The sequence below is a fragment of the Vombatus ursinus genome, unplaced genomic scaffold (genome assembly GCF_900497805.2).
Source record: "Vombatus ursinus unplaced genomic scaffold, bare-nosed wombat genome assembly UNPS02014884.1, whole genome shotgun sequence".
NCBI lineage: Eukaryota > Metazoa > Chordata > Mammalia > Diprotodontia > Vombatidae > Vombatus > Vombatus ursinus.
The window spans coordinates 871,330-899,100 of record NW_020954662.1 but is presented as its reverse complement, the minus strand read 5'-3'; the positions used below and the strand labels follow the sequence as shown (position 1 = coordinate 899,100).

At 44.7% G+C, this 27,771-nt stretch overlaps 1 protein-coding gene across 5 annotated transcripts in view; it reads right to left on the bottom strand.

The window, feature by feature from the left end:
- The window catches only part of LOC114028481 (E3 ubiquitin-protein ligase UBR4), a 147,511-nt gene that overhangs the window by 17,183 nt on the left and 102,557 nt on the right, over window positions 1-27,771 (bottom strand). For all 5 annotated transcript variants that reach the window (XM_027842733.1, XM_027842730.1, XM_027842731.1 and 2 more), the window contains 20 exons: window positions 27,028-27,157; window positions 26,249-26,406; window positions 25,071-25,180; window positions 24,647-24,788; window positions 23,789-23,870; window positions 23,378-23,551; window positions 22,604-22,725; window positions 19,975-20,172; window positions 19,301-19,381; window positions 16,736-16,823; window positions 15,049-15,176; window positions 12,823-12,930; window positions 11,737-11,856; window positions 10,482-10,672; window positions 10,014-10,187; window positions 9,425-9,524; window positions 6,433-6,651; window positions 4,715-4,828; window positions 3,697-3,839; window positions 1,094-1,219 (listed from right to left, as the gene is read on the bottom strand). In XM_027842733.1, coding sequence (XP_027698534.1) covers window positions 1,094-1,219; window positions 3,697-3,839; window positions 4,715-4,828; window positions 6,433-6,651; window positions 9,425-9,524; window positions 10,014-10,187; window positions 10,482-10,672; window positions 11,737-11,856; window positions 12,823-12,930; window positions 15,049-15,176; window positions 16,736-16,823; window positions 19,301-19,381; window positions 19,975-20,172; window positions 22,604-22,725; window positions 23,378-23,551; window positions 23,789-23,870; window positions 24,647-24,788; window positions 25,071-25,180; window positions 26,249-26,406; window positions 27,028-27,157 — 2,708 coding nt within the window. The remainder of the gene's footprint in view (window positions 1-1,093; window positions 1,220-3,696; window positions 3,840-4,714; window positions 4,829-6,432; window positions 6,652-9,424; window positions 9,525-10,013; window positions 10,188-10,481; window positions 10,673-11,736; window positions 11,857-12,822; window positions 12,931-15,048; window positions 15,177-16,735; window positions 16,824-19,300; window positions 19,382-19,974; window positions 20,173-22,603; window positions 22,726-23,377; window positions 23,552-23,788; window positions 23,871-24,646; window positions 24,789-25,070; window positions 25,181-26,248; window positions 26,407-27,027; window positions 27,158-27,771) is intronic.

Here is a 27,771-nt window from a genome sequence, read left to right as displayed (position 1 = left end):
TTCAAACGGATCAGCTCAGTAACAGATTTGCAGGTAAAAGAGGGGGCTAGAAAGCACACAAAGGCATATGAAATCTTCACCTTTCTGCTATGGATCTTCATGTAACAAAAATCAGTATACATACAGACAGATAGATAGATAGGTAAGATAGAAAAATATAGCTATGTCAGAGGAAATGAGCTATTTGGGGCCAATTTCTTGAAGGAATAATTTCTACAGGACACATCCGTTCTTTCATTTGGAAATAAAGCCTGGAAAATGAGGGTTTTGGATTAGACAACAACAAAGGTCCCTTCCGGCTATCATCCTATCATCCCATAAATCAATCCTATCATCACATAAAAGAAAATAGGTCACACTCCTCTTTCTGTCCTTCTACCTACGGAGTCTTCCAGAATCCTTTTCTCATCTCCCAAATTTCTACCAACATTTTTTTACTAGTGTCTTCTTAATAGGAATTCCCACTTCATCCCTTTGTCTTGTGAAATAAAGCTGGAGGTCCACTTCAGACACTCTCACCCCAAGGGGCTAAAGACTTAAAAGAGGCCAAATCATAAAAATAACAGTAATAGCCGATGCTTATATAATAATGCTCTAAGGCAGCACGACCCACAGTTTAAGAAGCGCTGAAGGGGTGAAGAAGCCCTGCCTAAGGCTTGTAAAAGTGCTTTACAAACATTATTCCACAACCCCATGTCATTCACATCATCCATCTCCACTTTACTAAACTGGGATGCTGGTGACGCTGCACAACTGAGCTCTGGTAACTCCTCTGGGAACTAGTATCTAGATGTCCCTCCAGGGCAGAGGTGGGCAAAGAGATGTTAAATACCATACAATAGAACTAAGCCTACTTCTCTAAGCCTAGTTCTCTGAGTGTATTGGGCCACATCAAACTCATCTCTGGGAGGCTGGAAGCGACCAAAATAATGACTGGATACGGCCTTCAGTGACAAGTAATGTTGAGTCATGGCATGACCAAACTATCAACTTTATAACCCAGGTTTGGACTAAAAAAAGACAATTGCTCCCGCTAGCTGATACCATCCTTGACACCAGGAATTCCATATCAGATGATAAACTCAAGACTCACCTTGCCAAGCAAGTGGCAAAAGCTGACTCTGGGACATGGGGTCCCCAGACTGGGAGGAGTCCATTGCACTTAGTGTTGGCATTCTGAAGGGCTGCACTCTCCCATTCTTCTCGCCCTCGGGCCAATCTATAAGGGAGGACAAGAGAATGCTGGGACTCACCCCACCAGATCCTTGTGAAAGACAGGGCTCCAGCTGAGGCAGGTTTCATGCCGCATCTCAAACTGGGCAGCCCCCTAGGGAGGTGGGAAATGTCCTCCCTGGTGACTATGATGGCACTCCATACAGGTCCATTTTTCAGCCATACTACTACAGTGTACAAGTATCAAAGTCTGGTTCCCCTGCAACAGCTCGTGGGTCAGTGTCAGTGGTACAGACTGACAGCAGAGGAAAGACCAATGGAGCAGAACAAACTGCCACCTTAGATCAACTGATCCTAAGTCATAGCACATGTGGGAGGGGGAGCCAGAGGCAGAAGAGCCCAGTTTTTAGAGTTCGGCTCTTCCCCTTGTTAGCAAACTTGGCTGCTGGACGAGACAGTTGACTTCTCTGAGACTTATTTTCCTCCTCTGTAAAATGAATATAGTGATGCTTGTACCATCTACTTCTTGCTGTGGTTGTGAAGAAAGTGTTTTGCAAAGCATCAAACATGATACAAACGGTCATGTAGACTTGGAAGGGACATCTTGCTCTGCATTAGGTAGCAGCCTCCCAATAAGAGGAGGGGGCACCCTGGCTCCCTCCCAGTTAGAGCTGATTCCGGAGGGCACATGGGGTAGGGTTGGAGCCAGCGGATCACCAACACCTTCTCACTTCCTCTCCTAGAACCATTGAGAACCTCCTAGAAACCCTTGGTCTCCTTCAAAGCTCAGCTCAAGAGACAGCTAGGTGGCGCAATGGATAGAGCACCGGCCCTGGATTCAGGAGGACCCGAGTTCAAATCCAGCCTCAGACACATAACATTAGCTGTGTGACCCTGGGAAAGTCACTTAACCCCCTTGCCTACCCAAAAAACAAAAACAAACAAACAAACAAACAAAAAAAAAAACCCAAAGCTCAGCTCAAGTATGACCTTTTCCAGGAAGCCTTTCCCTACTGTTCCCTACCCCCAGCTACTAGTGCTGCCCCATCCCTCCAAATTATCTTGTATTTATTTTGAATATATACATGTACATGTTATTTCCTCTAATAAAATGTGAACTCCTCGAGGTAAGGAACTAGTTAATGTTTCTATCCCACCAAGGCTGAGTACGGTGCCCAGCACAAGATCCTTTACAAATGCTTGTTAACCAACTGGTATTTCTAGGACCCTGAGCAAGTTACTTGACCACCCTTGGCTTCAGATTCCTCCATCTAAAAAAGAAGGGCCTGGACCAGAGGATGCTGGTAGGCTCTTTCAGCTCCAAGTCCTAAGATTCAGCACGTCCTAAGTGCCTGAGGTGGGCTACCTTCTCTTCATTCTCTCAGCTAGATTAAGGCACCTCCTTTTTTCAAATATCTGTGGTAATGCTCAGAGCTAATTGCCAAGAGTTGCTTCTTTGACCAGGATTATGCCATAGAGCTGAAGATAATTTGCAAATGTAGCAAAACATGAAGAGAACAGTCTTACTGGATATGCATTTACTAAGTTGGTTCCTTTGAGGAGGGAGTAGGACTTGTCTGCCTTCTCCCACCTGGAGAATGGAACACCCCTACCTTTGTGCTTGAGTTCCTGATCTTGGTGACCCTGGGTAACATGGAGAGAGGTGGTGCTTAGTGAAATGCCTTGCTCACAAATTAGGAAAAGAAAGCCTAGGGAAGTAATGCAATGGACTTAAGGAACTTGGGACTTTTTGAATCTCAAGACCAATGAGTGCCCTTTTAATGAGTGACAGACATATTCTGGTTCACTATAAGGAAAAAATTTCCTAATAACTGCAGTTCTTTAAAACTTGGCACCTTGGGAAGCAGCCGATTCCCTCCACTAAAGCTCTTTAAGCAGAGAGTGGATGGCTACTTGTTAGGAGTGTTGTGGAGGGGTTTCCTACTCGGGTATGGGTTAGATTACATGTAGATTACATGGGAAAGATTACTCAAAGTCAGCAAAGCTGGTTTCAAATCCCAGCTGTGATATTTACCAGATGTTTCTGACCCTGTTTTCTCCTGTGTAAAATTAAGACAATACTAATCATACCACCATTCTCTCAGGTTTGTTGTGAAGGAAGTGCTTTTTAGACCTTCAAAAAGCCAAAGTAACGTCAATGATGATGATGACAGGCATTACACTGTAATGCGGTACAGGAGTAGAAAGGGCACTCACTAGTCTAAGAAGTCAAAAGTCCATCACATCCAAGTTTACTTCCCTGGACTTCTTTCCCTCATCTATAAAAAGGGGATAAAAATATTCAATGCCCTTTACTTCACAGACTTAATGCGATGAAAGCCCTTGGTAAACTTTACAATGCTGCAGAAATGTAAATTGTGATTATATCTCCAGAGCCTCCCAGACCCTGCCCTGCTGCTTCTGGAGATATTCCATGGGTCCAACCTCTTACCCTGACCCACCCCAGCCTTTTCCAGAAGAGACAGGTGAGGTGGAAGGCTAAGGAAGCCTAACCCAGCCTACCTGACGGCAGCCAAGTGGCAGTCATAGTGGACGATGTTGAAGTGGGACACGGTGCTATAGCCCTGCTGCTTCCGGGGCTTATTCTCCAGCTCTTCCAGTGCCACTCGCTTAGTGAAGGTGTAAATGCCCAACACCTTTGCAGGCTGTAAAGGCAAAAGCACCTTAGCAGGGGGAGAGAAGTGTTAACATCTATCCCAAGTCAGGGTTGCAAAGGGCAGTGAGGAACAGGAGCCAGCATTTGAGGTTCCACTGTTGGGAGAAGGGGCCTTGCTTAGGCAGAAGAGAACTGGAGACTGGTCTCTCCTGAGCACAAAGCATACAATGGGGGAGGTAGCACAGAATTGAACGGACTCCTGCAGGATGTCTACACTTAGGGAGAGGCCCTTTATACAGCAAGGACAGAAATAAACCTGAGCTGTCAAGGGAAATTTTCACTCTATCTGTTTGAAAACTAATTGAAAATGCCCTCTTGGAATGATTTGCCCTCCAAAGCCATATGGACAATTCTGAAAGACTGTGATATGGAGGCGCGAAGAGGCACAACGGCTTTCATCCCAGGGTGCTTGCCCTTAAGTGGGCTATGTTCCAAGTAGAAAACCCAAGGCAGACAGGCACAGGCCACTTTTTAAGCCTCTCAGTCAGGTGAATCCCTGCTCTACCAGAGGCAAAGAAAGGTAAAGGCCAGTGTTAAGTTAATAAAAAATATGGGAAAAGGAGAGATTCTGATCGTCCTCTTAGGTCACCCCTAGATAGTAACATCAGTTTACTTCATGTCATTAACTAGAGGGACCAAATCTATAGTCAACCTAAATGTCCTGAGACTGTGTAAGTACGAGGCAAAGTAACTCCTCAGAAGGGGGATGCTTCCAGCAACTGGTAGCTCCAAGCTGATGCCAAGGTCATTTCCCCAGATAAGCTGAAACTAGTATGTCTTGTTGAATATACCCAAGCTGCCTTTTGGAGTCACCGTTCAACCAGCCCTTCATATCCCCAGTCTCCAGGATCTTTGTGGCCATACCTGGAACTTGTAGCCCTCTCTACAGATGCAGCAGGTGAGGCCTGGCTCTTCAATCAACTCCTCCATCTGCTTCAGCAGGGCCGTCTTAGTCACAACTTGACCCTTTTCATTTGTCTGTAGAAGGAATTTCAGTCAGAATTGAGAAAGTCAAAGGGAGTTTCCACCCAGTCTAAGAAAGCAGAGGAACGGGGATGACCTCTGGCTGCTCCCGACTGCTGGTGGCATTACTTGCAATCTCCAACAGGGTAAAATGGACACGGTGCAAAGAGCCCCTGAGTGTTAAGCCTTGCTCTGCCACTTACGATTTGTGTGATCCAAGGCAAGTGATCTCACACTTCTCTAGGCCTCAGTTTCCTCCTTTGTGACAAGAAGATAGTATTTGCACTACCTCCCACATGTGTTTGTTACAGAGCTCAAATGAGCTAATGTTTGTAAAGTGCTTTGTCAACCCTAAAGAGTTAGACAGAGATAAGAGTAGGGAGTAGAAATTTGACCTGTGATTTCACTGGACCGGGGAAATACATAGTGAGAAAACATTCCTCCAGTGCAGGTTGGCACCTTCTCCACAACTTACCCTCCTGTCCTATAGAATTGCCTGGGTTATTCCCTGAGAGAGTGACCCTTGCCCAGGGTCACTACATGTCAGAGACAGTTCACATGCTGGATAAATGTATGAGCAATGAGAGTGATGGAACCACAGTTTAAAGCATAGGCCTCCCCTGGTGTTCTACCTCTTCAGACAGAAGTCCCACAGGCAAGTAGAACACAAACCCTAGCCAAAAAAACACTCCCTTCCTCATGCCAGGAGCTGCCACTTGCCTCCCTGCCCAAGCATGGAGAATGGAGGAAGTATCTGCCAGGGTCCCTGGCTTCAGGCCCACCCCTGCCCTGCACCTGGAATGAGCTCAGGCCCCAGCTAAGTCGGGGGAAACAGCCTGCCTGGCCCATTAGCAACGTGACGAACAAGGAAAGAAGGAGCCAGTGGAAAGAGACCTGTATTTGTAGTCAAGAGACCTGGGCTATTGTGAAGAAAATCCCATAAGGTCTCATAGCAATGCTCTAAGAGGCAGTGGAGTATAGCGCAAAGAGCACTGGTCTCAAGTCCTAAGACTCTGACGCTTATTAGCTCCATGACTTCGGCAAGTCCCTCAGTTTCCTCATCTACAAGAGAGAGATAGCAACACACCACCCACTTTCCAGGGCTGCTATGAGGAGAAAGCTTTGATGCCGTTTCCAAACCTGAGTGTCTGTAATTCTCTGTTGCTCACTGAAGTACTGGGAGAGAGTACCTAGCAAAGCAGTAGTGTCAGGTGTAGGACACAGAACACTGGCTTTAGATCCAGAGCCCTGAGTTTGCCTTCTAGCTCCCACACAAATTTGGCCATGGCATTTCTGAGTCTTAGATTCCTCATCTGTAAAATGGGAATCACACTTGCCCTATCTCAGAGTTGATGTATAAGCAAGGGGATGATGATACTAGATACTTGGATTTGTTTTAAGGTTTTCAATACACTCTACACACTCTTCCCAACACCCCTGGGTTGCGGGTAAGATTATTATCTGTTTTTCAGACATGGACACCAAGATCATCCAGCTTGAGGCCACACGGCAGGCCTTGAGCCCAGAGCTCCTTGCCCAACTACAAGCTGCATCAACACAGACTGGACTGTGTTGAGGGAGAGGAAGGGCAAGGGCAAGGGCCAGCGTGGCGGCATTACCGTCATGCCCAGGGTCCCCAAGGCCTTCTGTCTCATGGCCATGGCCATGCGCTTCTTCTCGGCCCGTGTCTCCTTTCGGGCTGCATCGATCTTCTTGTTCACCTCAGGATGCTCTCGAAGTGCCTCCAACAAGTTCTCAGCCAGGGTCCCGATTCCCTCATCACTAGACACCTGCTCCAATTTGTGCAGGTTTGTAATGGAGTCTGTACCAATCAGCACCTGCCACAAGGTCAGAGTGAGACATACCTCTGGTTACAACGAGAAGACACTTTTTATACAAACTCCAAAAACTTTGGGCACCGAAGGAATGGTTCTGAGTTTACAGTTAACACACCCAGTACTACCACTCTGAATTCTTTCTGAAAGTAGGCAAAAACAATGGAACCGAATTCCTATCCTGGTTCTGCTCCCTGCTACCTCTGGAGCCTTGGAAAGATCACCTTCCATAATAGGTCTCAGTTGCCTCCACTGGAAAATGAGGGAACTGGACTAGACCATCTCTAAGGTCCCACTGTGGCCCTAAATCCTACGCTAAGTATCAGACCCTCTGGCTCTCTCCTTAGAAGGACACAGAGAAATATCAGGAGACAGGAGTATCCACCAAAGGTCAGCAAGCCAGAAAACAGGACCAACTGAGGGAAAAATAAAAAGTGTTAGGATGACATAAGCTGAAGAAGAAAAGGCTGATCTCACTAGTCATGTGAAAAAAATTTCCCAATCACTAACAATTAGAAAAATACAAATTAAAACAACTCTGAGGTTCCACTACACACTCATCAGACTGGTGAAGTTGACAAAAAAGGAAAATGACAAACATTGTAGAGGGTGTGAGAAAGCTAGTAGATTATTACACTCTTGGTAGAGATGCAAACTGGTAGAACCATTCTGGAAAATAATTTGTAATGATGCCCCAAAGTTACTATACTGAAAATCTCTCTGACCTAGTGATACCACTACTGGGCTTATCCCCAAACAGAACAAAGAAAGAGGAAAAGGACCTATGTGTACAGAAACATTTATAACAGCCCTTTATGTGGTGGCAAAAAACTGGAAACTAAGTGGGTGCCCATCAACTGGGGAATGGCAGAACAAACTACTATAGTATATAGGTGGAATGGAATACTATTGTATTATAAGAAATGACAAACTGACGCGGAGTGAAGAAAGCAAAACCAGGAGAATAATTTATACAACAACATTCTGGAAAATTTGGGAATTTCGATCAACACAATGACCAACCATGACTCCAAAGAAATGATGATGAACAATGCTACCTGTCTCTTAACAGAAAGATGATGGACTAAATATGCAGAATAAGACCCATCTTTTTGAACATGGTCAATGTGGGCATTTGTTCTGTGTAATTGTACATATTTGTTACAAGTGTTTTATTTTTTTTCCTTTTTTTCCCCATTCTTTCCTCAATTTATGTGGAGAAGGAAGAAGATGGGAGAAAATGCTTTTTAAAAGAGGAAAAAGCTGAATGATCAGATTAAAAAACTGAATATATAAAACAGCATTTCCCATGGACAATAAAGTGCTTTTTGGCTTGAAATATATTGATGGAATATATCATTGCTGGTCCTGGGAGTCTAGGAAGATGTAACCCTTAGGTTAAAAAAAATATGTGTGAGGAAAGGGCAGGAAGAAATTTTTGAAACAAAGTAAGTTGAAACAAACACATTTTGTTATGAAAATAGACTACACTACATCTACTTTCATAACAAAATGTGTGCCCATATTAGGGATTTTTAATACATGACTAGGAAAACTACTATTAGCAATGACATGTTATCATGAAAGCCCTTTTCAAAGCATTAAATAATCAAAAAGCATTTATTAAGTGCTTATTATGTGCCAGGCATCTTATTAGGTGCTGAGATCAGGCTGGTAAACACGGATGTAAAGGCTTAGATAAAACAGCACATTCTAGTAGCTTGTGCTTTAGACTAGGAATCAGATTTCACTTCTAATCTCTGTTAAGACACCATGTTTTTCTTGAGTAAGATGCTTAAGTCTATTTTGTCTCGATTTCCCCATTTACAAAACAAGGATTTTATACAGCACAAAAACGCATAAGGATAAATAAAATGGTCTTTGTGAAAAACACTTGGAACTCTTTGGAGGTGAGATGCTAGATAAATCAAAGTTAATACTATAATTCTCTTCATTGAAGGGGAACAAAAGAAAATGGGCTTAAACTATACCAACAGTGATCTGGGTTGTACATAATGAAGAATTCTGCCGCTGTAAGCAATTCACTAAGCTGCTTACCAGGATGGGTCACCAAGACAGAGTGTGGGACTGTTTTCACCAAAGAAGCCTGTTCTACAGATCCAGACCTGGACTGGTTTAAGTGCAGACCTATCTGGAGGCAGATGGATGGACCAAGTAGTTCTAAAATCGGCCATCTGCCTGAGGCCGGTCATAATTGGTGCTGAGCTATGGACAGCTGGAAAATAGTAGCAGCAAAGGGATCTGGGTGTCACAGAGTGAACAGGAAGGTAAGGGGCTCATTCTAAACAAATCCTTCAGGCTGACCAAGAGGACAAAAAGGCAAAAAGGCTCAAGACCACTGGCCACCAGGCGGTCTCCATGCTCAGGGCTGTGGAAAGAAGTGATGGTCACTCATTGTTCTTGTCAGTTCCACCCAGAGAGACCAATCAACAGCTACTTATCTCACTTTTAAGATTATCAAGCTCTCCAGGGACATGGGCTGCCCCAAGAGCTCAAGGCATTTTGTAAACTGTATCTCGGGGCACCTTGGAAACAGAGGAAAATCTGGCTGACCTCTGCAGTCCCTTTCTGACCTGGAAATCTGACATTCCTCCTCACAGTGGTGACATACAAATCACAGCAAGCTATATCTTGAAACCTGAGGAAAATAAAAGACTCGCTCCACATCCCTCAGGGATTCAGCTGCAGAGCTGAGAAGGCTGGCTCCAGGGCTCCTTTTCTTTCTGGTACAAAAGACAGAGCACTGGCTCCTCACCTGGGTGGAAGGGTGCTGAATGGCTAGACCACGAAGAAGTCTTAAGATGAAGGGGAGGGCTGGGCGAGATAAAAACTTCTTCCAGATGTCAGCATCCAAACTGCAAGACAAAAGGAGGTCCTCAACAGCAGTTCAGAAAGCCTAACGAATCCCCCAGATTCAGGAGAGCACCCCCCCTCAATGGGCTCTGGGCTGCCCTGAGGAGGCCACGGCTACACAAAAACTCCCATGAGGCAACACAGGGAAAGCACTCTGCCAAACCTACAGCGCGGCATCAGCATCGCCTCTCATTCCTGCCGTTCTTCTCCTTTCCTCTCCCCAAAAGAACGCTGGCAGCTTTACCTCAACTGGGATCATTTCTGGAGGACAGAGGCCAGAGGTCCTAAGCCTGAGCGTGCAGGGGGCACATGCGTGGGGGACTACGGGCTCGCTGTGCTGAGCTCCTTTTTTATTCCTTACTCCCCGTTACAGGGAATGGCTCACTGGGCGAGGGAAGGGGATGGCATGTCAGAAAGGAAAGTGATGGACAAACAAACGAACGACACCAAGAGATGAAGGCAAGGAGGCCGCTGGGCAGGGTGACCCTTACTTCTTGGCACTCGGGATGTGCTTCTTCATGTAGTCCAGGGCGCTCTGCGTGATTCCCTTCTGTAGGATCAGGTCTTTCAGCTGGTGCCCGTTGCTGTTATTTTTGATGCCAGCTGCTATTTTGCAGAAACAGTCCAGGAAGACTTTATCATCACCAGTGTGATCCTCGTCATACCTAAGAAGGAAAAGTAGCAAATCTTTAAAGATTTGCTAAGAGTCTGAAGCCTCAGAATCATCCATGCTGGAGCTGGAAGAGCCCTTGGGGATCAGCTGACCCAACCCCACCATTGCACCGAGAAGGAAAGTGAGGCCACGGAAAAAAAGAAGCTTGCAGAGGGTCCCCAGGGGTCAGCTGCAGAGCTCAGCAGGTGGGCCCCCCATGAGACAGCGTGCACCCCCCACCCCGGACGGCCGGCTCAGGGACCCTGGGCAGAATCCCCTTCCACTACACCAGGTCAGAGCAGCGTACTTGTCAAAACTGCAGTATGGCTTGAATCGGTCCACCAGGATCTGCATTTTCTCCATCTCTCCAAAGGACAAATACGGGATAATTCGCAACAAGCCCTGAAGGACACTGGGATTAGAGCGCACAAAAGTGCTATTGATCTGGTCCAGCAACATCACCAGCTGGTCCTTGTCACCTGTCAGTAGAAGGTTGCCCTGAAACAACAACCAAGAGGGGGCAGAAAAAAAGACATGCAGTCAATGGTGCAGGAAATATATTTTTAACCCATTCTTCCCAGGAAGTCAGACCTTGCCCAGTCCCACCAGAGCTTGACTGACCCCTAGAAGCAGTAACCTTCACACCCCATTTCAGTGAAAATATCCTGCAGGAGGCCCACAAATTAAAGGAATCCTAAACTCTCAGAGTTGGAAGGGTCTTTAGAAGTCCTCAAGTCTCATTATACCTGAACAGAAATCCCCCTAGGACACCCCGAGCCTTTACTTAAAAACTTCTTGTGGGGGCAGTTAGGTGGTGCAGTGGATAGAGCACTGGCCCTGAAGTCAAGAAGACCTGAGTTCAAATGCAGCCTCAGACCAAACACTTGACACTTAATAGCTGTGTGACCCTGGGCAAGTCACTTAACCTCAAATGCCTAAAATTTTAACTCGTGCACATTCCACACCCGGACGATGGGACTGGGCAAGGTCTGGCTTCCTGGGAAGAACAGGTTAACGATTATAAAGGAAGAGTGGGATCGACCTGAGGTGACACTTCTAAATTCTCCAATATTTTCAAGGGTCTGGATGCAGTGCTCTAACCTGAGCCAAGGGAAATGGGAGATCCCTGAGGATTAACTCTGGGGACAGAGCCACAGACAGAGCTGATAAAACTTCACGGAGATAAAGGAGAAAGCTAGTAGCTGTTGAGCAAAGTGACAATATTAGCAGTTTGGGTTCCCCTAAAACCAAGGGATTCAGAGCTGACCTGAACCAGTTCAACTCTAGGCAGTAAGGCAGTGGTGTCAAGCTCAGATACATCCCTGGGGGCAGCATGACGACTTCGAAAATCATAAATTACCATTATCTATGTTGTAATGTATTTTTATTTATTTTATTAAAACATTTCTCAATGACTTTTTGGATCTGGTTCAGACAGCACTTCCTGTAAGGCTGACTGTGGAGGAGATTTTGCCTGAGCCCTGCCAAGTCACTACAAAGTGAAATACCACAAATGTTCAAACAACACGTGTGCGCTGAGTAGGCCTTCCCCCAGCTCTCACCTTGTCCTCACTCAGGGGCTCAGCATTTGACTCGTCCAGAATGATCTCCATGATACTGAGCACCTGTTCTGCCACAGCTGCCCCTCCGCTGTCCTTGCTTTCCTGCTCAGCCACCAGGGCCTGGGGAAAGAAGATTCCATTGTTTGGGGGATAAAACCAGAGGCTCTTTAGCCCACCATGCTAACAGACCCAACCTCTCCTTGCTACTCCTCAATAGGTCCATTCACAGAATCTCAGAGTTGGAAGGGATCACAAAAGTCATCTAATACAAATGGCACCAAAATAAAATTTCCCTTCATAATATCCTTGACAAACGGCTAGTCTCTGCCTCAAGCCCTCTAATGAGAGGGACCCCACTACTTCCCTGAGGCAGCCCATCCCATGTCTGGACAGCTCTAATTGTTAACACAGCTCTAAATCTTACATTGAGCCTAAATATGCCTCTCTGCAACTTTCAATCTAGTTCTGCCCTTTGGGGCCAAGTGGAACAAATCTAATCCCTCTTCCATACAACACTCCTTCAAATATTTGAAAACAGCAACCACCGCTCTCTCCTGCTAAATGTTCTCCTCCTCGGCTCCACTCACAGGGCTCTAATGCACAGGATGGGGTGAGGAGGGGGAAGAAATAAAGTAGGATTGGGGGAGGTGAGTTGGCTTCGCAGACCCTTTCTTAAGCATTATGAAAGAAAGCAAAACCACATACTGGTGATTATGTTTCTAGAAGTTAAAGCCAGCTTCAGGTTTAGGCTTCATAGCTGGCTACCTTCTCATCTTGTCTTTGTGTAAATTCAGGAAGAGGATAACATGGCACTTGGTGCCACAGGGAGGAGAAAGTCCTCTCTCTTCAATCTGAAGAGATAATACCAAATAGCTGGAAGATGGACTGCATTCTTCTAGAAGGCTGCTTCACAGATGGAGCAAATGACCTGAGTCACAAAGTCGACCTAACAAATCAATTTAGGCTCTTTCTTGCCAGTCTCCCGAGAGAGCTGAAGATCTAGCAGAGAGGGAATTCCAAGGTCTCTCTCCCCCACCCCAGGCTTCAAAGGCTTTCTGTTCATAATTCCCAATCCAGTCTCTTTACCAAGTTAAGAGTGCCCAGCATGACATTCAAAGTGTTCATCTCAAGCTTGACCAGCTGCTGCCGATTCACTTTCACCTTCACGCAGTAACTGAACAGTTTAAGAAGTACCTGCCAAGAAAAATCAGGTAAATTCTATAACATCTAAACACGGAGAGTGCCTAGGAAGTGGTGAGTTGCTAAACTGTATGAGGCTGAACTGGTCTTAGAGAAAGAAGTAGTGGCAAGCCATGCTCAAAATAACGATAAAATTCATCAAACATGTAGAGTCAATTCACCAAAGCACACTCAATGCCTGTAAAGATACGATTACAAAATGCTTCTTAAATATAAAAAAAACAATAAAAGGAGTTAATTCGGTGCTCATGGATGGGCCTTGCCAACAAAATAAAAATAACAATTCTAACAAAATTAATCTATAGATTTAGTGATGCACTAATCACACTACCAAATAGATACTTTACAAAGCTAGAAGAAATAATAACAAAATTCATCTGGAGAAACAAAAGATCTAAAATAATAAGGAAATGCTGAAAAAAAAGGGGAAATCTCAAACTATATTATAAGGTAGAAATCATCAGCTGTATTTTTGCTAAAAATTAGAAAAGTAGGTCAATGCTAAAGGTCAGACAAAGAAAAACAGAAATAACAGAACTCAATAATCCAGTGTTCAATAAATTAAAAAACAAAATTAGCTAGGAAAAAACTCCCTATTTAATAAAAAATGATGGGAAACCAGAAAGCAGTCCAATCAAAATTAGGTTTAAACCAACATCTTACACCAAATACCACAATAAATTAAAATACACAATCTGAATATTAAAGACCACAACATTTAAAAAAAAATTAGGAGAAAAATAGATCATGTATCTTTCATAGCTTTGGCTAAGGGATAAATTCTTAACCAAATAAAGGACAGAGGTGATTACAAAAAATAAAATGGATATGACATGAAATGCATGAACAAAATTAATGCAACTAAGATAAGAACAAAAGCAATGAACTGGGGGAAAAAATTTCCAATATGACCTGATATCCAAGATATGTAGGCAATTAAAAGAAATATATATGACCAAAAACCATTCCCTAATAGATACAGTCAAAATAGAGCAAAAAATAATTCTCAAAAGAATTGCAAACTATTAATAACCACATGAAAGAACATGTCAAATCACTAATAAGAAAAACGCAAATCAAACAAATCTAAGGTTTCACTTCACATCGAGCAAATTGAGAAATGTGGATGGAAAAACAAAATTTATTTTAATAAATAATAAAATTTTACTTAAGTTAAAAAAGCACACAGAAAAAAAGTAGATGCTTAATCACAACCCCAAAGTTGAATCAAAGTGGCCACACACCATCAGTTAGTTCTCTCCCTGTTATCAAGATACTCTCAAAGGGGTGGGAGTGGGGAGGTAGAAGGAGGAGGAGATATAGTAGGATGACTGGGAAACCAAGCCAGGTTATAGTTCTGCTAAAGGGTTGGCTTCTCCATGGATCAGGGGCACCCCCTCTATTCCAGCAGCCAACTGCAAGGGAACCTAACCATCAATGAACAGAACCCTAAGGTGTGACTGCTTTGAAAAATGCCTTTATCAATTTCAACAGGCATGTGGAAATGATGATAAAACTCATGATCTATGCTGTTCCCTAAATTATAGGGGGAGAAGCAAAGGAATCCAAAGAGTCCTTGGCAATCATTATGGGGCAAACCTCTCTGTCTTTTGTTCAACCTGGTTATGACATGTTACTTGTTCTCATATCTCTGGAGAGTTCAAATGATGGAGAAAATGTTTGCGAGGCTCTTGTAAATCCTCAAAATCCAATAAAACAAATGCTAATGGAATGGTTGGATAAATGTTTTAACTATAATCCTAGAGGAGAACAATGAAAAAGTTATATTCTAGCAGTCCGAAAAACCAGCTTAAGTATAATTAACAGTTGGAGAAAAAACAAGTAAATAGTTATTCCACAGCAATGACCAAGAGAAGAGTCATTATACTGGTTCCTTAGCAATACATAATATTCCTTATGCCTAAAGGTATGAGTGAAACAAGCAGAAAAACGTTTTGGGAAACTGCATGGGTCCAAAGTCTTCTTCTTTAGTTCGCCTTCATAGAGAAGGATTAATGACATTATGCTGCCCTCTGGAGCTAAGCTGAATTACTGTTACATGTCACTTTTTAAGAGTCAAAAGGATACCTCAGCTCTTATTCACCCACTCACCGTCAGAAGATGTCGGCCTTGTTTGAAATCCTTGATCCCAGCTAGTCTGTTGAGCATACAATCCAAGCCCCCACACTGGGCCATCACACCAGCCATCTTATATACCTCTTCCTCATCTTCTTCTTCATCTAAAAAGAAGGGACCCATGTAGTGGTGAGGAGGAGACACATCTTAACTAGACTTAAAGATATTTTCATTACCTACAACCCTTCCTCCTAATAAATAGCAAATTACTCAAAGGGGCCTAGAAGGGATATTATATTCAACTGTTATGTTTCACACCCCCCCCCCCAGGAGAAATTAAGGCCAGAGCTAATCAGAGTAAAGCTTTTTGACTCTAATCTATCTATTTTAGTCCTCTGCTCAAAAATCTTTTGTGGTTCCCCACTATAAACAAAAGAAAAACTCAGCTTGGCATAGGAGGCTTCCCACAATCTAGATGTAACCTGATTTTCAAGGCTTCTATTTCAAACTACTCTCCTTCATGTTCCTAATCGAATTGGACTACTAGCTGTTTCATTACTACTCTGCATCTGTGTAGACTGTCCGGATGCACTGTCTCCTTGTTACTGCAGGCTGATATTCTTCTCCTTTCAGGGTCTTCTTATTTCAAGGTCTTCTTCCACAAAGCCTTCCCTGCTTCCTCCAGTTGAAAGCGAGCCCTCTCTAACCCTCCTCAAATTTCCCAGCAGTTTGGTGGAATAGAGGAGAGGACATTGGGCCTGGAGTCAAGAAGACTTGTTCAAATCCTACCTCAGGCCCTTACTAGCTGTGTAACCCTGGGAAAATCATTTAACCTCTGTTTGCCTCAGTTTCCTCATCTGTACCTTGAAGGGTTGTTGTAAGAATCAAATGAGATGATGACTGTAAAGTGCAAAGCACAGTATAGGCAATTAGTAGGCAATTAAGAAATATTTGGTTCCCTCCTTCCTTGCACATTTTACCTGGCTCTCCTTCATCTGCCTTTATCATATTCTATGATGAATCATACTAATTTCTATTTATGGTGCATTCCTCTCCCCTCTCCTCAATTAGACTGAAAGCACCTTGAGGGCAAGGACTATGTCGTTTTTCACCTTTGTATTACCGTTGCCTAGCACAGGGCCTTATACACAGTAAACTTTACTAAATGCACCTTGAATTGATGAGAAAACAGGCATCATTAATCAGTCAATAAGCAACAATTTATTAAGTACCTACTACAGTGACAGGCACTGTGCTCAATGCTGAGGATACAAAGAAAGACAAAAGACAGTCCCTGCCCTTAAGGAGCTCCTGCCTAGTGGGTGAGACCACAAGCAAACAGCTGCGGACAAAAGACAATACTGAAGAAAATAAAACAAACTGAAGAAAATCAACAGAGGGAAGGCACAACCATTGTGAGAAAGGAGAAAGGCTTCTTCTTCTCTCCATTAGCAAACAAAAATGGATGACAGCTCAGTCCATGGCTATGCTAATAAAAGCATTCCACAGACAGCTCTATCTCATCATCTTTCTAATAATTCTGGGAAGGAGACTGACTAAAATTACAATGCAAGTTTCTCCTGAGTTACAGAGAAAGTGACCCCTGAAGATTCTTAGAAAAATTCACGAGGGCAGAAGGGATGGACTGTCAACAAGTGGAGAGCCTGTTCTTTGGCTGCAAACCCCAGATCACTTGGAATGGCATTTCCTGAGACAATGATACCTGTGGTGGAGTCCAGGGACTCAATGAATTCCTCGGTGGCATCACCCAACAAGCCCCGCATTCGATAGATGATCCTCATGGGTTCTCCCTGAGTAGAGAAAGCGGAAAAACTTCATTCACTTCCATGAGAGGTTCACTTAGACACCCTGATCTCATTCTCAATGGTGAGTCCTATTGGGCCTTAAGATCGAGACTTTAGGGGCAGGATGGATGATCATGCCTGCCTTGAGGAAAACCCTTCCCATTTGTTGTGACAACGAGTTAAGAGTCAAATACAGAATGCTACAATCCTCATTAACCAAACACCAGAGTCTGAATCGCCTCAAAATGTAATTCCCTCTGACATAGTACTATCCTCTGGGCACTATATATGGAAAGATATAGCTATACCCCACATAATATTGCCCTGAGTTATGTCATTTTAAAACAATGTCATTAATATATTCTGGCCCAAACCCAACACCACTGGAGAGACCAGATTCCCCTATCGATAGATAGAGATGGTTAGTGATAAACCAAGCTACTGCCTAAGCCTGAATTTTATTAATTACTTTGTGTACACATAAACATTAATTTTATAGAACACTCCATTTAAATAATAAGTGAAAACCCATTGTATAGCTTCCTCAAGGAACCAATGAATGTTAGGTGGGAAGCAGCATGTTTGACATAGTGGCTAAAATGTTGGATTTGAAGCCAAGAAGATCTAGGATCAAATCCTCATCTCTGACATATATTATAATGTGGTCATAGGCAACTCTCTTAACCTCTCTAAGCCTCAGTTTCCTCATCTATAAAATGAAGAAAATAATACCTGTAGTACCTACCTAACAGAATTGTTGGGAGGCTCAAATAAGAATACACACACACACACACGTATATGTGCATACATGTGTGTATGCATGCATATATGTATGAATAGTTATGCATATGTGTATTATATCTTTGTGTATATACACCTCTGTAAACTTTAAGGTTCTATGTAAATGGCAGTTACTACTGCTATCTCATGTACACACACACACACACACCCCCCTACACACACACGTATATATAGGTATATGTGTGTGCATATGCCTACAGCCCTCTTACAATGAAATACCACATCAATGATCAGTCGTAGAAAGCAGGTGTTTCATGTAAGAAGTGATCTAGAACTTCCCTGAAAATCCAACTCACTCACCCACTCATTTCTTCCAGGGAGAGGGTGGAGCCCTGAAGCAAAAGTAAGAACTACCCAAGGAAGCATATAAGAAGAGAGGCTAATTAGAAGAAAGAGCTTTTTAATTAAAGACAAGCCTTTGTAAGTAATCTCAGACAGGAAAAGAAAATGATAAGTCCATCTGTTGCCTAAGGAAGGAACGGGGGTCTCTAACCACAGTCTCAACAGGGAAGGGTTTAACCCTTTAGCCCCTCTCCTGCCTGGGACTTGCAATGAAGTATCAAACTCAAACTTTCAGAAAGTCAGAGGACTTTTTGAGGCAGCTTTAGGAATGAGGAGCTGAGAAAGAAGAGAACCTGTTAGAAAGCCCCATGAAGCCTAATGTGGACCAAGCAGTGCTTAACATCATCTCAAACACTCAAGGCCAAAAGAAGCCTCAGGAATTGCTGCTCAAAGGCCTGCTATAGCTCAGCAACAACCACTACAGGAAACCAAGTAAAATAACCTATCAGCACCAAAAGCCCAAGGAAATAAGGGGAACAACAGCAGGTCTGAGGCAGTGGTTGTGAATCTGCAGAATGGCAAGAGGACTTGAAACCACGGTCCAGAAACACGGCCAACAAAAGCAAGGCAGAGGAAAGCTGCTTCTTGATGGTGATGTTCCATGATTCTGGTGTTTCCCATCTCAGCCAGGCAGGGAAAACTGAGTGCAAAGCCCACAGCTGTGCCTGGGGGAAGGGGACCAGGGGCAGGGGTGGAGGTGGTGAAGATGCTGCCAAAGAAGGAACAGAGTAGGGACAGAGAAACACGGGAAGGAAGAAGAGATCAAAGAGAGGGATGGGAGAAGGAAAGGGATGGAAAGGAGGGGACAGCTAAGGACAGCATGGAGATATGCCCACGTTGCTGAAAGCAAAAGACCAGAATTAAAGGGACCCCAAAGAAGATGCAGGATACTGCTCCCCTTCCCTCACATCAATGCAGGAAGTGCCTGTCTGGGGTCTTGTAAAATGGGGGTGCCACTGCCTGACACAGCACAGTGTTCCAGGGATTACAGATTAGTCACTGTCCCAGAAAATGCTAAGGATTAATTTCTGTAAAAAGGTTTCAATCTGAAGAGGAGGGAGGCAGAAAAGCGTGCATGGTCACAGGGCTCGCTCTTGCAGACGGCACAGGCCAGTCTTCCAAATCCTCACGGCTGCCACGCTAGAGAAGGGTTGTGCCTCACCTCTCCAGTAAAGTCCTCTAATCTCCTGAAGCTCTTATACCTCTAGTAGTCTGCAGCAAATTTCCTCCAAAGTAGGACAAGATGACTGGTTTCCATCCCACCAATCCCAAACTGGAGAACTGCAACTCTAAGTGCTGATATAAGCACCACAGCGCTGAGTAAGAAAGCAAGAACCTACCTCATTTGTGGGGCACCAGACCTTCTTATAAACCTCTGCCACAGGAAGATCCAAGCTGATAATTTTATTGTTCACCAGGAGCTGAAAGGCAATGTAAATGGCCTGTTACTCCTAATGATTTCCAAGTAGGTCACAAACAGATAAGACATCACACCATGGGGATGAGACCCTGAACAGGAAAGCAAACAGGCTGTCTCTGCTAAGGGCACAAGGTTTCACACTTCTGACTAAATTAACTTAGAGATAAACAAGTTGGATAAGCAAGTCTCCTTCCTCTCCAGTCCTTCCACCATCTTTCTCCTTTAAGCAATGTGATTACAGTCAGGCCAAAGAAATCGTCTTCACATCAGAGGCATCAAATCCACAACTAAGTACATCTCCATGGAGACTGGAGAGAACACTGAGAGCAGTGCTTCTCAACCACTAGTCCAAAACAAATTTCTACTTGTCTGTAAACCTTTTCCTTACTTTTTAAAAGCTATAAGACTTTGTAACTGCATCCTCTCTCTCTCCTGGCCCGATCTGCCACATGAAATGGTCCACAGATGAGGTCTGAGATACTTTACCACTTGACAGTAGAGTTCAGGTTGGGAAACACCAATATAAAGCACTTAAGTGGCTAAAATTTCCAGAAGTGGGGAGCCCTGCCCAGACTGCCGCCCTCACACACTTACCTCCATCCCACTATCATCTTCCAGCAGGGCCACCAGATCACAGTCCTGGCAGATCTTGTTCTTGATGTCCCTCATGAGAGGCCCAATGCCCGGCTCATTGCTGCTGTAAGGGTTGCCAGGCATGCGACCTTGTAAGAAATCTTCCTGCTGGGGATCCTTCTCCAGAGTGACAAAGAACTCAGTTACTTCATTCTCTTCCTGAAGAACAAAGATGATGATGGAGTCAGGGAAGACTAGAAGTCACCACATGTAAGTGTACTAGCAAGCTGCCTTGGCGTCTGGACTGCCTGAGGGGCGCTGAGGTCTGACACAAAGAGCACCCTTACTGAACTGAGGATCCAGGGCTACAACAAAACACTTGGAGGTGGATAAAGAGAACTCCCATGTCTATCTGAAAGAAATCCACTAACAAGGTTTTAGCAGCTGCAGATCTATGCCTCGGGTGAAAGGGGCCAACCAGGGGTAGAAGAAGAAGGGCCACACGAAGGTAACAGCAACCCTACCTACATGATGGGAATGGGGCTATAGCAGAAAGCTAGAGCAGATCACCCTGAGAATTCCCCACATTCTTTCTTCATGCACCATCTGACAACCTTCTAGGCTAGAAGTTCCCTAAATTCTGGAAGGACTTCTCTATGTTAAATATTAAAATTGCTCCTGTACCTAGTAAAACACACCTGACACCCAATGCCCCTCCCTTCAGAGAAGTACTATTGATGCTAAAATAAGATTCTTCATTATTCTTGACCGACAGGAGAAGACCTTTGGCTCACATAGAGACCTCTGCTCCTTTGCTCTTCCCCAATGCCTACGGACATTCCTCGTCTCCATCCCCACGCCTCCATCCTTCATGCTAGCACCCCCTCAAGCTAACACCCTCTGTCTCATCTCCCTGTCACGGCTGAACTCTTACAATACGCCATCGAGACACATCGCCTCTCCTTCTTCACTTCCCAATCATTTTTGTCTCTGGCTGGCCAGCTTCCAAGCCCACCACTCAACGAAAACAGCTCTCACCAAGGTCACCAATGGGGTCTTTACTGCTAACTCCAATGGCCTTTTCTCAGTCCTCACCCTTCTCAACTCTCTGCCGCATCTGACACCCCTGACACTTCCCTCTGGGTGCTACCTCCACTGCTCTGCTGTGGTCACCTCTTGTCTCATCCTCTAAGAGTGGGTGTGCTCCAGGGCTCTGTTTTGGGCTGGACACTCTTCTCTTAACTCTCTACACTCTCTCTTCACGATCTCATTAGAACCCACTGATCCAACTACCATGTCTCTGGAGATGACTCCTAAATTTACACAGCCAGCCCTCATCTCACTCGAGAGTCCCATATCTCCAAATGTCCACTAAATACCTCCCCCTGAATGCACCCCATATGCTTATATCTCAAACACAAGTCCTAAACAAAACTCATTAGCTTTTCCCTAAGCGTAAATCTTTTCAGCTAGTTGCCCTCTTTCAGTTGTGGTTTCCACCATTCTTCCAGAACCTCAGCCCACAACCCTGATATCATTCTCCCCTTCTCACTCTCACTAATCCCCAATAACCTATCAGCTGCCAAGTTCTCCAATCCTACCTCCGTAACATCTGTATCTGTGCCCGATTCTATACTCACACCACAAGCACCCCAATTCAGATATTCATCACCTAAAATATTACAACAGTTTCCAAATTATTTGTGCTGTATCCAGTCTCTCCCCTTCTTAGTCTTCCCCAGTTTCCAAACCGATGTTCCTAAAGTAGAGGTCTGACCATGCCATTGCCCTGCTCAGGCAGATTCAGAGGCATTTACAACCCTTCACGGCCTGGCTCTGGCTGACCTTTTGAGGGGAAAGTATGTAGGACCCCCTCACACTCTACATTTTAGCCACATTCAGCTGCCCACCATTTCCCACACATGTGGCTTCATTCCCCTACCTCCCTCAGTTCCACCTCCAGTGGAGACCCTGGTTTCCTTCAGGCTCTGTTCACATGCCACCTGCTCCAAGAGACCCTTCTGGAGTGCTTTATTTCTTGGTAACCCCTAGATTATTTTGTACTTAGTTGGTGCATATTCTATACTTACTACCCTAGGTCTATGCTCTTCCTCCCGACAGAATGCTTTTTGAGAAGAACAGGCACTGTTTTGTGTCAGTTTTTGTACCCCTAGAGCCTGGCATAGGGCCTGGAGCCCAGGAAGTGCATACTGAACTGATGTACCCCAGTTTGGGGAAAATGTAACACAAAAGTAAAGAAGAAAAAGGAGAAATACGGAGACTCCTTCATACAGACCACTCCAAATCAATATTGCTTTCAGAACCTACTGGGTGGAGGAATACTAGCAGATCAGGGCCTTTAAGGATTGACTAATATATATGTAATTAATACCAGGAATTTTCTTTGGGGGGTTGGGGAGGGAAGTAATGCACGGAGTTTCACATTATAGAAAATTTGTTCACATCAAAATTAATAGAAGAATGGATTTATTGCCATTTTTATGTCATGGGATGCTAAATGATAACTAAACGAAGATTCTTGGGCAGCCATAAGGTCATTCCCCCCCACCCCCCACCCCAACTCCAACCTCTCCTCCTTTGCTGCTAACGTGCCCTGCACGAGGCCTCCAATGAGCAGCCGTTCACTTACAGGATAGATGATACTGCAGAGCCTCTCAAAGATGAAGACGGGAGTCCGATAGTCATCCAGATTGTACCGCTTGGCTGTTTCAATGCACACTGCCATGAAGGCCTTTGTTTCTGATTCTGTGCCTGCCAGAATCAAAAGGACCAGTCAGTTTGGAAGAAGCTTCCCTCAGAGTCTTCCTGCGACATCCCAAGCTACCAAATCAAAAGAAACTGATCTGCCTTGTTACTCACAGCATAGGCTGAAAGGTTACTAGACCACATGAGGATAAGATTTGGGGTACCAGCAAAATGAGGAGCTTCAAATGGAAGGATTCAGCTGATAACGTCTCAAACACAAGAGCCCCAACATGACTGACGGAATGCGAGAAAAATCTAATTCTGGGATTGAAATTTTACAACTTCAAGAGTTGGTACTGTCCCCAAAAAGGAATTTCTCTCTTTGAACTTTGGGAAACTGAGGATACAGTCTCCTTGATCCCACCCAGGTTGATGATGACCTAAGTCCTCAGACCAATATTTGTTTTTCTGCCTCTTAATGACCACCTAACAACATGTATGATGGCTACCTGTGGTGATGTCCAATGCCCCAACCAGGCTGCAAACTCCTTCATGTCTAATATATACCTGCCTTCCCTTTCAGTGCTCCCTTCGCGCAGTGCCCAAATGTGCAGACCCTGACTATTCATTGTTACTTCCATCTCTGTGGAACTTGGGGATATCCTGGGCCAACAAAGTAGGAAAGGGGCTGAGGCTCCAGGCCTCAGGGTAGCTCTACCTGTGGTCATGTCCTCCAGCATCTCCAGCAGCATATCCTGGGTCTCATCAATCAGCTTGGTCCTCTGCACTACCAGCTTACGCAGACACAGGTAGCCATTTAACACAGTGCCCACCAGGCGGCTTTTGAAGTGCCGCTTAATGGACTCCACTTCAACAAAGGAGGAAAGGAGGCCTGGAGGGACACAGGAGAGAGCTGTAGGTACTCTGGCAGACAAACAAACTCAACATTTCAAAGCCAGTATCAAAGAGAGACTTAAGACCATAAACCTGTTCATGTTGCAGACGATAAGGTAAGGAACAGGGAGCCAGCACCCGAACTCACACAGATAGAGGTACTTTGGCTCCAAATACATGTTTCTATTTCAATAGCAAAGGATGCCCCATTAGAAGAGCTGTGCGCTAATTATACCTGTGAGGCTCTTGAGAGCATATCCCTGCTGTAAGTCAGTGCTCAGCGTAGCCTCCTCCAGGGCCAGCAAACGGGCTATCTCCTAGAAAGGACAACAGGAATGGTCAATGTAACATCGTAACATATGTCACCACCATCCCCCTTCCCTGAGATCTACAGTGCCAATCAGGACACTTACATCAACACCTATACCTCAGTTTTTACTGATCCAAGATGGTTAACCTCTTCATTTCACTATCCCTGAAAGGTCCCTTCTAGAACCTAGGGACAGTTAATAGGCCTTTGAAGCCAACACTCTGAGAGGCTAGTTCAACTGTGATGTAGGGCCCTGAGATTCTCCCAGCTTTCTGAGAGAAAAGGAAAACGCCAGGACAAATTACAAATCCCAGCTTGAGACAGTAGAACCACATCTGAAGGCATGTAAAGGAGGCCTGGGTGACAAGCACTTTAGTGAGGGAGGGCCCTCTCTTGCACACAGCATGAAGCTTCTGTCACTCACATCACAGCCAGGTGTGAGCCTCAGAAGAGCTGCCTCAAGGATAGTAAGACCAGAACCTCCCCAACCCCACCACTGGGAGACCGACAAAGCCAGGAATAGGAGAGTATCTAATGGTCAGAGGAAGTCTCAGGTGTCTTAAGGCAGAAGGCTATGTACTACCTTTTTCCTCTAGGACAAACGTCATGTCTTGAACCTTGTGTGATACCTAAGGAATGTCAGTGTCATAGCTCAATAGATCTGGAAGAAATCTTAATATCATTTTGTCTAACCCCTTGAATTTTACAGATGAAGAAACTGAGTCCCAGAGAGGCAAAATAATTAATCTGAAAATGAGAAGAATTAAAGGAGATGTGAAATACCTTGGTGATGAGGTTGCCAACATAGGGCAGGACTCCCCGAGCTGCCAGGTAGACCTTCCAGTGTGCTGGTTTGATTAGCTTCTGGTAGAGTGCCAAGTACTCAGCTGCACACTCTCCAGCAATACTCAACTCGTCCAGGTAACTGGTACAGGGACACAAAGAAATTGTAACTGGGCAACTGAAATAGGTCCAAACATGTAGGCAGAAATGACGATAAGCAGCCAATACCCAAGTGCAACAAACCACTTGCACTAATATTCTAAAGCACAAAAGAACCCAGCAGGGCCAGAATTTAGCTAGCAGAATTCAGCCTATATGGGACTCTCAGGAATTCCTTGGGAGCCCTGATGCCCTCCAAGGCAAAGAAGATGGAAAGCCAGAGAAGCATGGGCTCTCAGAGCCCCTACCCAGCCCTCCATGGTACCTGGTGAGGAGGTCGAGGACCTGCTGTTTACGGCTGGGAATGGTGGCCAGAGCCTCCACAATGGTGCAGGCTGCCTGACGGGCTGCTTGGGTCGCTGGAGTGAACAGCACCTGAAAGAGCACAAGGGAGGCAGGACGTCACTAGCTGGACTTGGCTGTAGCTCCCCCCCTCCCGAGCTGCAGGTCAATCCACTTCCCCAGGACTAACCCTGCCAACTACTCCATCCCATGGAGAAATCCTTGGGGAAGGGTAAGCCTGAAATTGACACAGGAGCCTCAAAACTCCAAACGAAAAGGAAAGGAGGCATAAGGGAGCAAATGAACCAGAAGCAGCTGGCTACATGTGCTTCTTGCCTGGTAGCGTCAAGTAGCCTTTTTACTAAGATCTTTGTTAATTAGTTTGCAAGACAGTAAGATGCCTGAATTTTAATACAGATTATTTTAAAGGTAGTTTCCTTAGAAAGCTCTTAAGAGAACCTTTGTTTTAGAAGAAACAATTAGCTTTCTGCTGAAGTCTTCATTTAATGGAACTTTCCTCACAGCATGGGCTATTTGGTTCTAATGTGTTATTTGTATGCTTCTTTGAAATGCTGTGGAGGGAAGGAACTGGGGAAGAAAGAGGAGAAAGAAGAGAGGGATGCAGAATGGAAGAGATTAGAAAGAAAGGAGCAAGACGGGGAGGAGCGAAAGAGGAGAGGTAGGACAAAAGGACAGAGAAGAGAGGGTAGGAGAGTGGAGAGGGGCTGAGAGGTAGGACAGAGGCTGAGAGGCAGGAGAGAGGCACGACGGGTGGAGGACAGAAGGATGGAGGAATGGTAAAGGAGAACAGGAGAAGGAGGGAGTATGCTTTGGGTTCTGAAGTTCAGCCAAATGAGTAGGAGAGGTGAAGTCAGCAGAGAACAGAGACTACCAAGGTTGGTAAGTGGGCAAGAGAGAGGAAGGAAAGAGAGATTCTGCTCTGCCCAGGCCAACCACCATCTTGTTAACAGCAACATTAAACCCTACTGGATCCTGATCAGAAAGGCACAGGCAGGCAAAGACACAGGAGAAAGAGTAAAAGCGGCAACAGCAAGAAGGGGGGCAGAGGACATCTCTAAAAAGCCTAATAGTGGCTCAGCCCGTCTGCGCATCCAAGGGCTCTGGCTAAGTGGTATCATCTCAGGAAAGACGCTCCTTCACCTGCCGAAGCCAGTTGTTGTGACCCAATTTGAGATCCAATGGGGAGGTCCTCTTCCCCCGACGGCTCATGTACTGTTTCCACCTCCACACATACTTCTCCGTCAAGTAGAGCTGCCGAAGCTCCAACCTAGTAGAGGATTTCCCATTGGAATCCATCCCTGGAATGTGGAAGGAAGAATGAGGAAAACAAGGCAGTTGGAACAAAAGGGGCGGGGGTAAGTAACCACAAGTCTGTCAGTTTTCTGGGTTAAGTCTTCCTCAATTAGACTGGGAGCTCCTCCAAAGCAGGGACCATTTTAATCTTTCTTTGTACCCCTATCATTTAACTTAGTACCAGGTACATAGTAAGCACTTAATAAACGCTTGCTAACTGAATGGTTAAATGCCTTCTACATCTTAAAGCATCATACAAACATGAATTGCCATTGGATTCAGGCTCTGCCGTGGTTGCCAACATCTTTTTTCTTTCAAAATTAAGAAAGAAATGTATTGGTATTATGACTTTATCAATAAACACCAACATTCCAACATACAAGGAAGAACAAAAAAGAGACTGAATAAAAAATTGTGACCTTCTGTTACATATAGTTTGTTTTTCAAAATCACATGTTAAGTTTAACATGGGAGGAATAAAATCACTCTATTTGCATCCCCTTCCTTCTGTCTCTTTGTTTTATAAATACTCTTTTCTATTTTTTCCAATTTAATTTTTTTTTTCAATTTCCAAGCATTTTTTTCCCTTCCTCCCACCCCTAAGCTTTGTAAAGGGAAAGGCGCACCTCTAGTGGGAAGGCATTTCTTCCAGGCCTCATAGGATGCTTTCGGGTCTCGCTTGAGCCACAGCTGAGCCTGAGCATGGATCTCATTGCAGTATGGCTTAACTGTGGTGAGAGCTTCAACAGGAACGTCCTAGGGGAGAGGGAGACAAGATGAGAGCTTGCCAACAAACCTGAGACTCTCAAGGGAAGAAGGGCCAGAGCAGCCATACTTGTGTTGATGAGCTCCCCTGATAATCCTCCTTAGCATCAACAGTTCCAGAATTAAGTTAGGGTTCCCACTCATGACGGCGTAGTATAAGATGCTGTTTACTTACTGGAATGGCTACAACTGGTTCTTGAAAGGAAATCATGGAAATACTCAAGCACAGCTGTAGTACCTTCTAGTCTTGATCATAAATTTTCCCTTTGTTTTGCATCTTGGAGCTCATTCTCCCCTACTTGCCTAACTCTGAATATAAACTTCCTCAATGCCCAAGTCTTCAACTAGATACTAGAATCAGTTCAGGGAGTGAATTTTTCCCCTTGCACTGTCTCAAGTCTTAAAGCTTAGAAATGTCACATACAGAGGCCTAACATGGCCGCCCTTAATTCTGACCCACCTACTCCTGTTTATTTCCAGACCCTGGCTTCATCTGGAAGACAATGGCCGGGCCTTCATGTAATTTAAGCAAACTATCCTAGAGATCAGATCCCTCCCAGGAGGTTTTCAAGCAAAGTCAGTCAGTGAGTTGTCAACAAGCATTT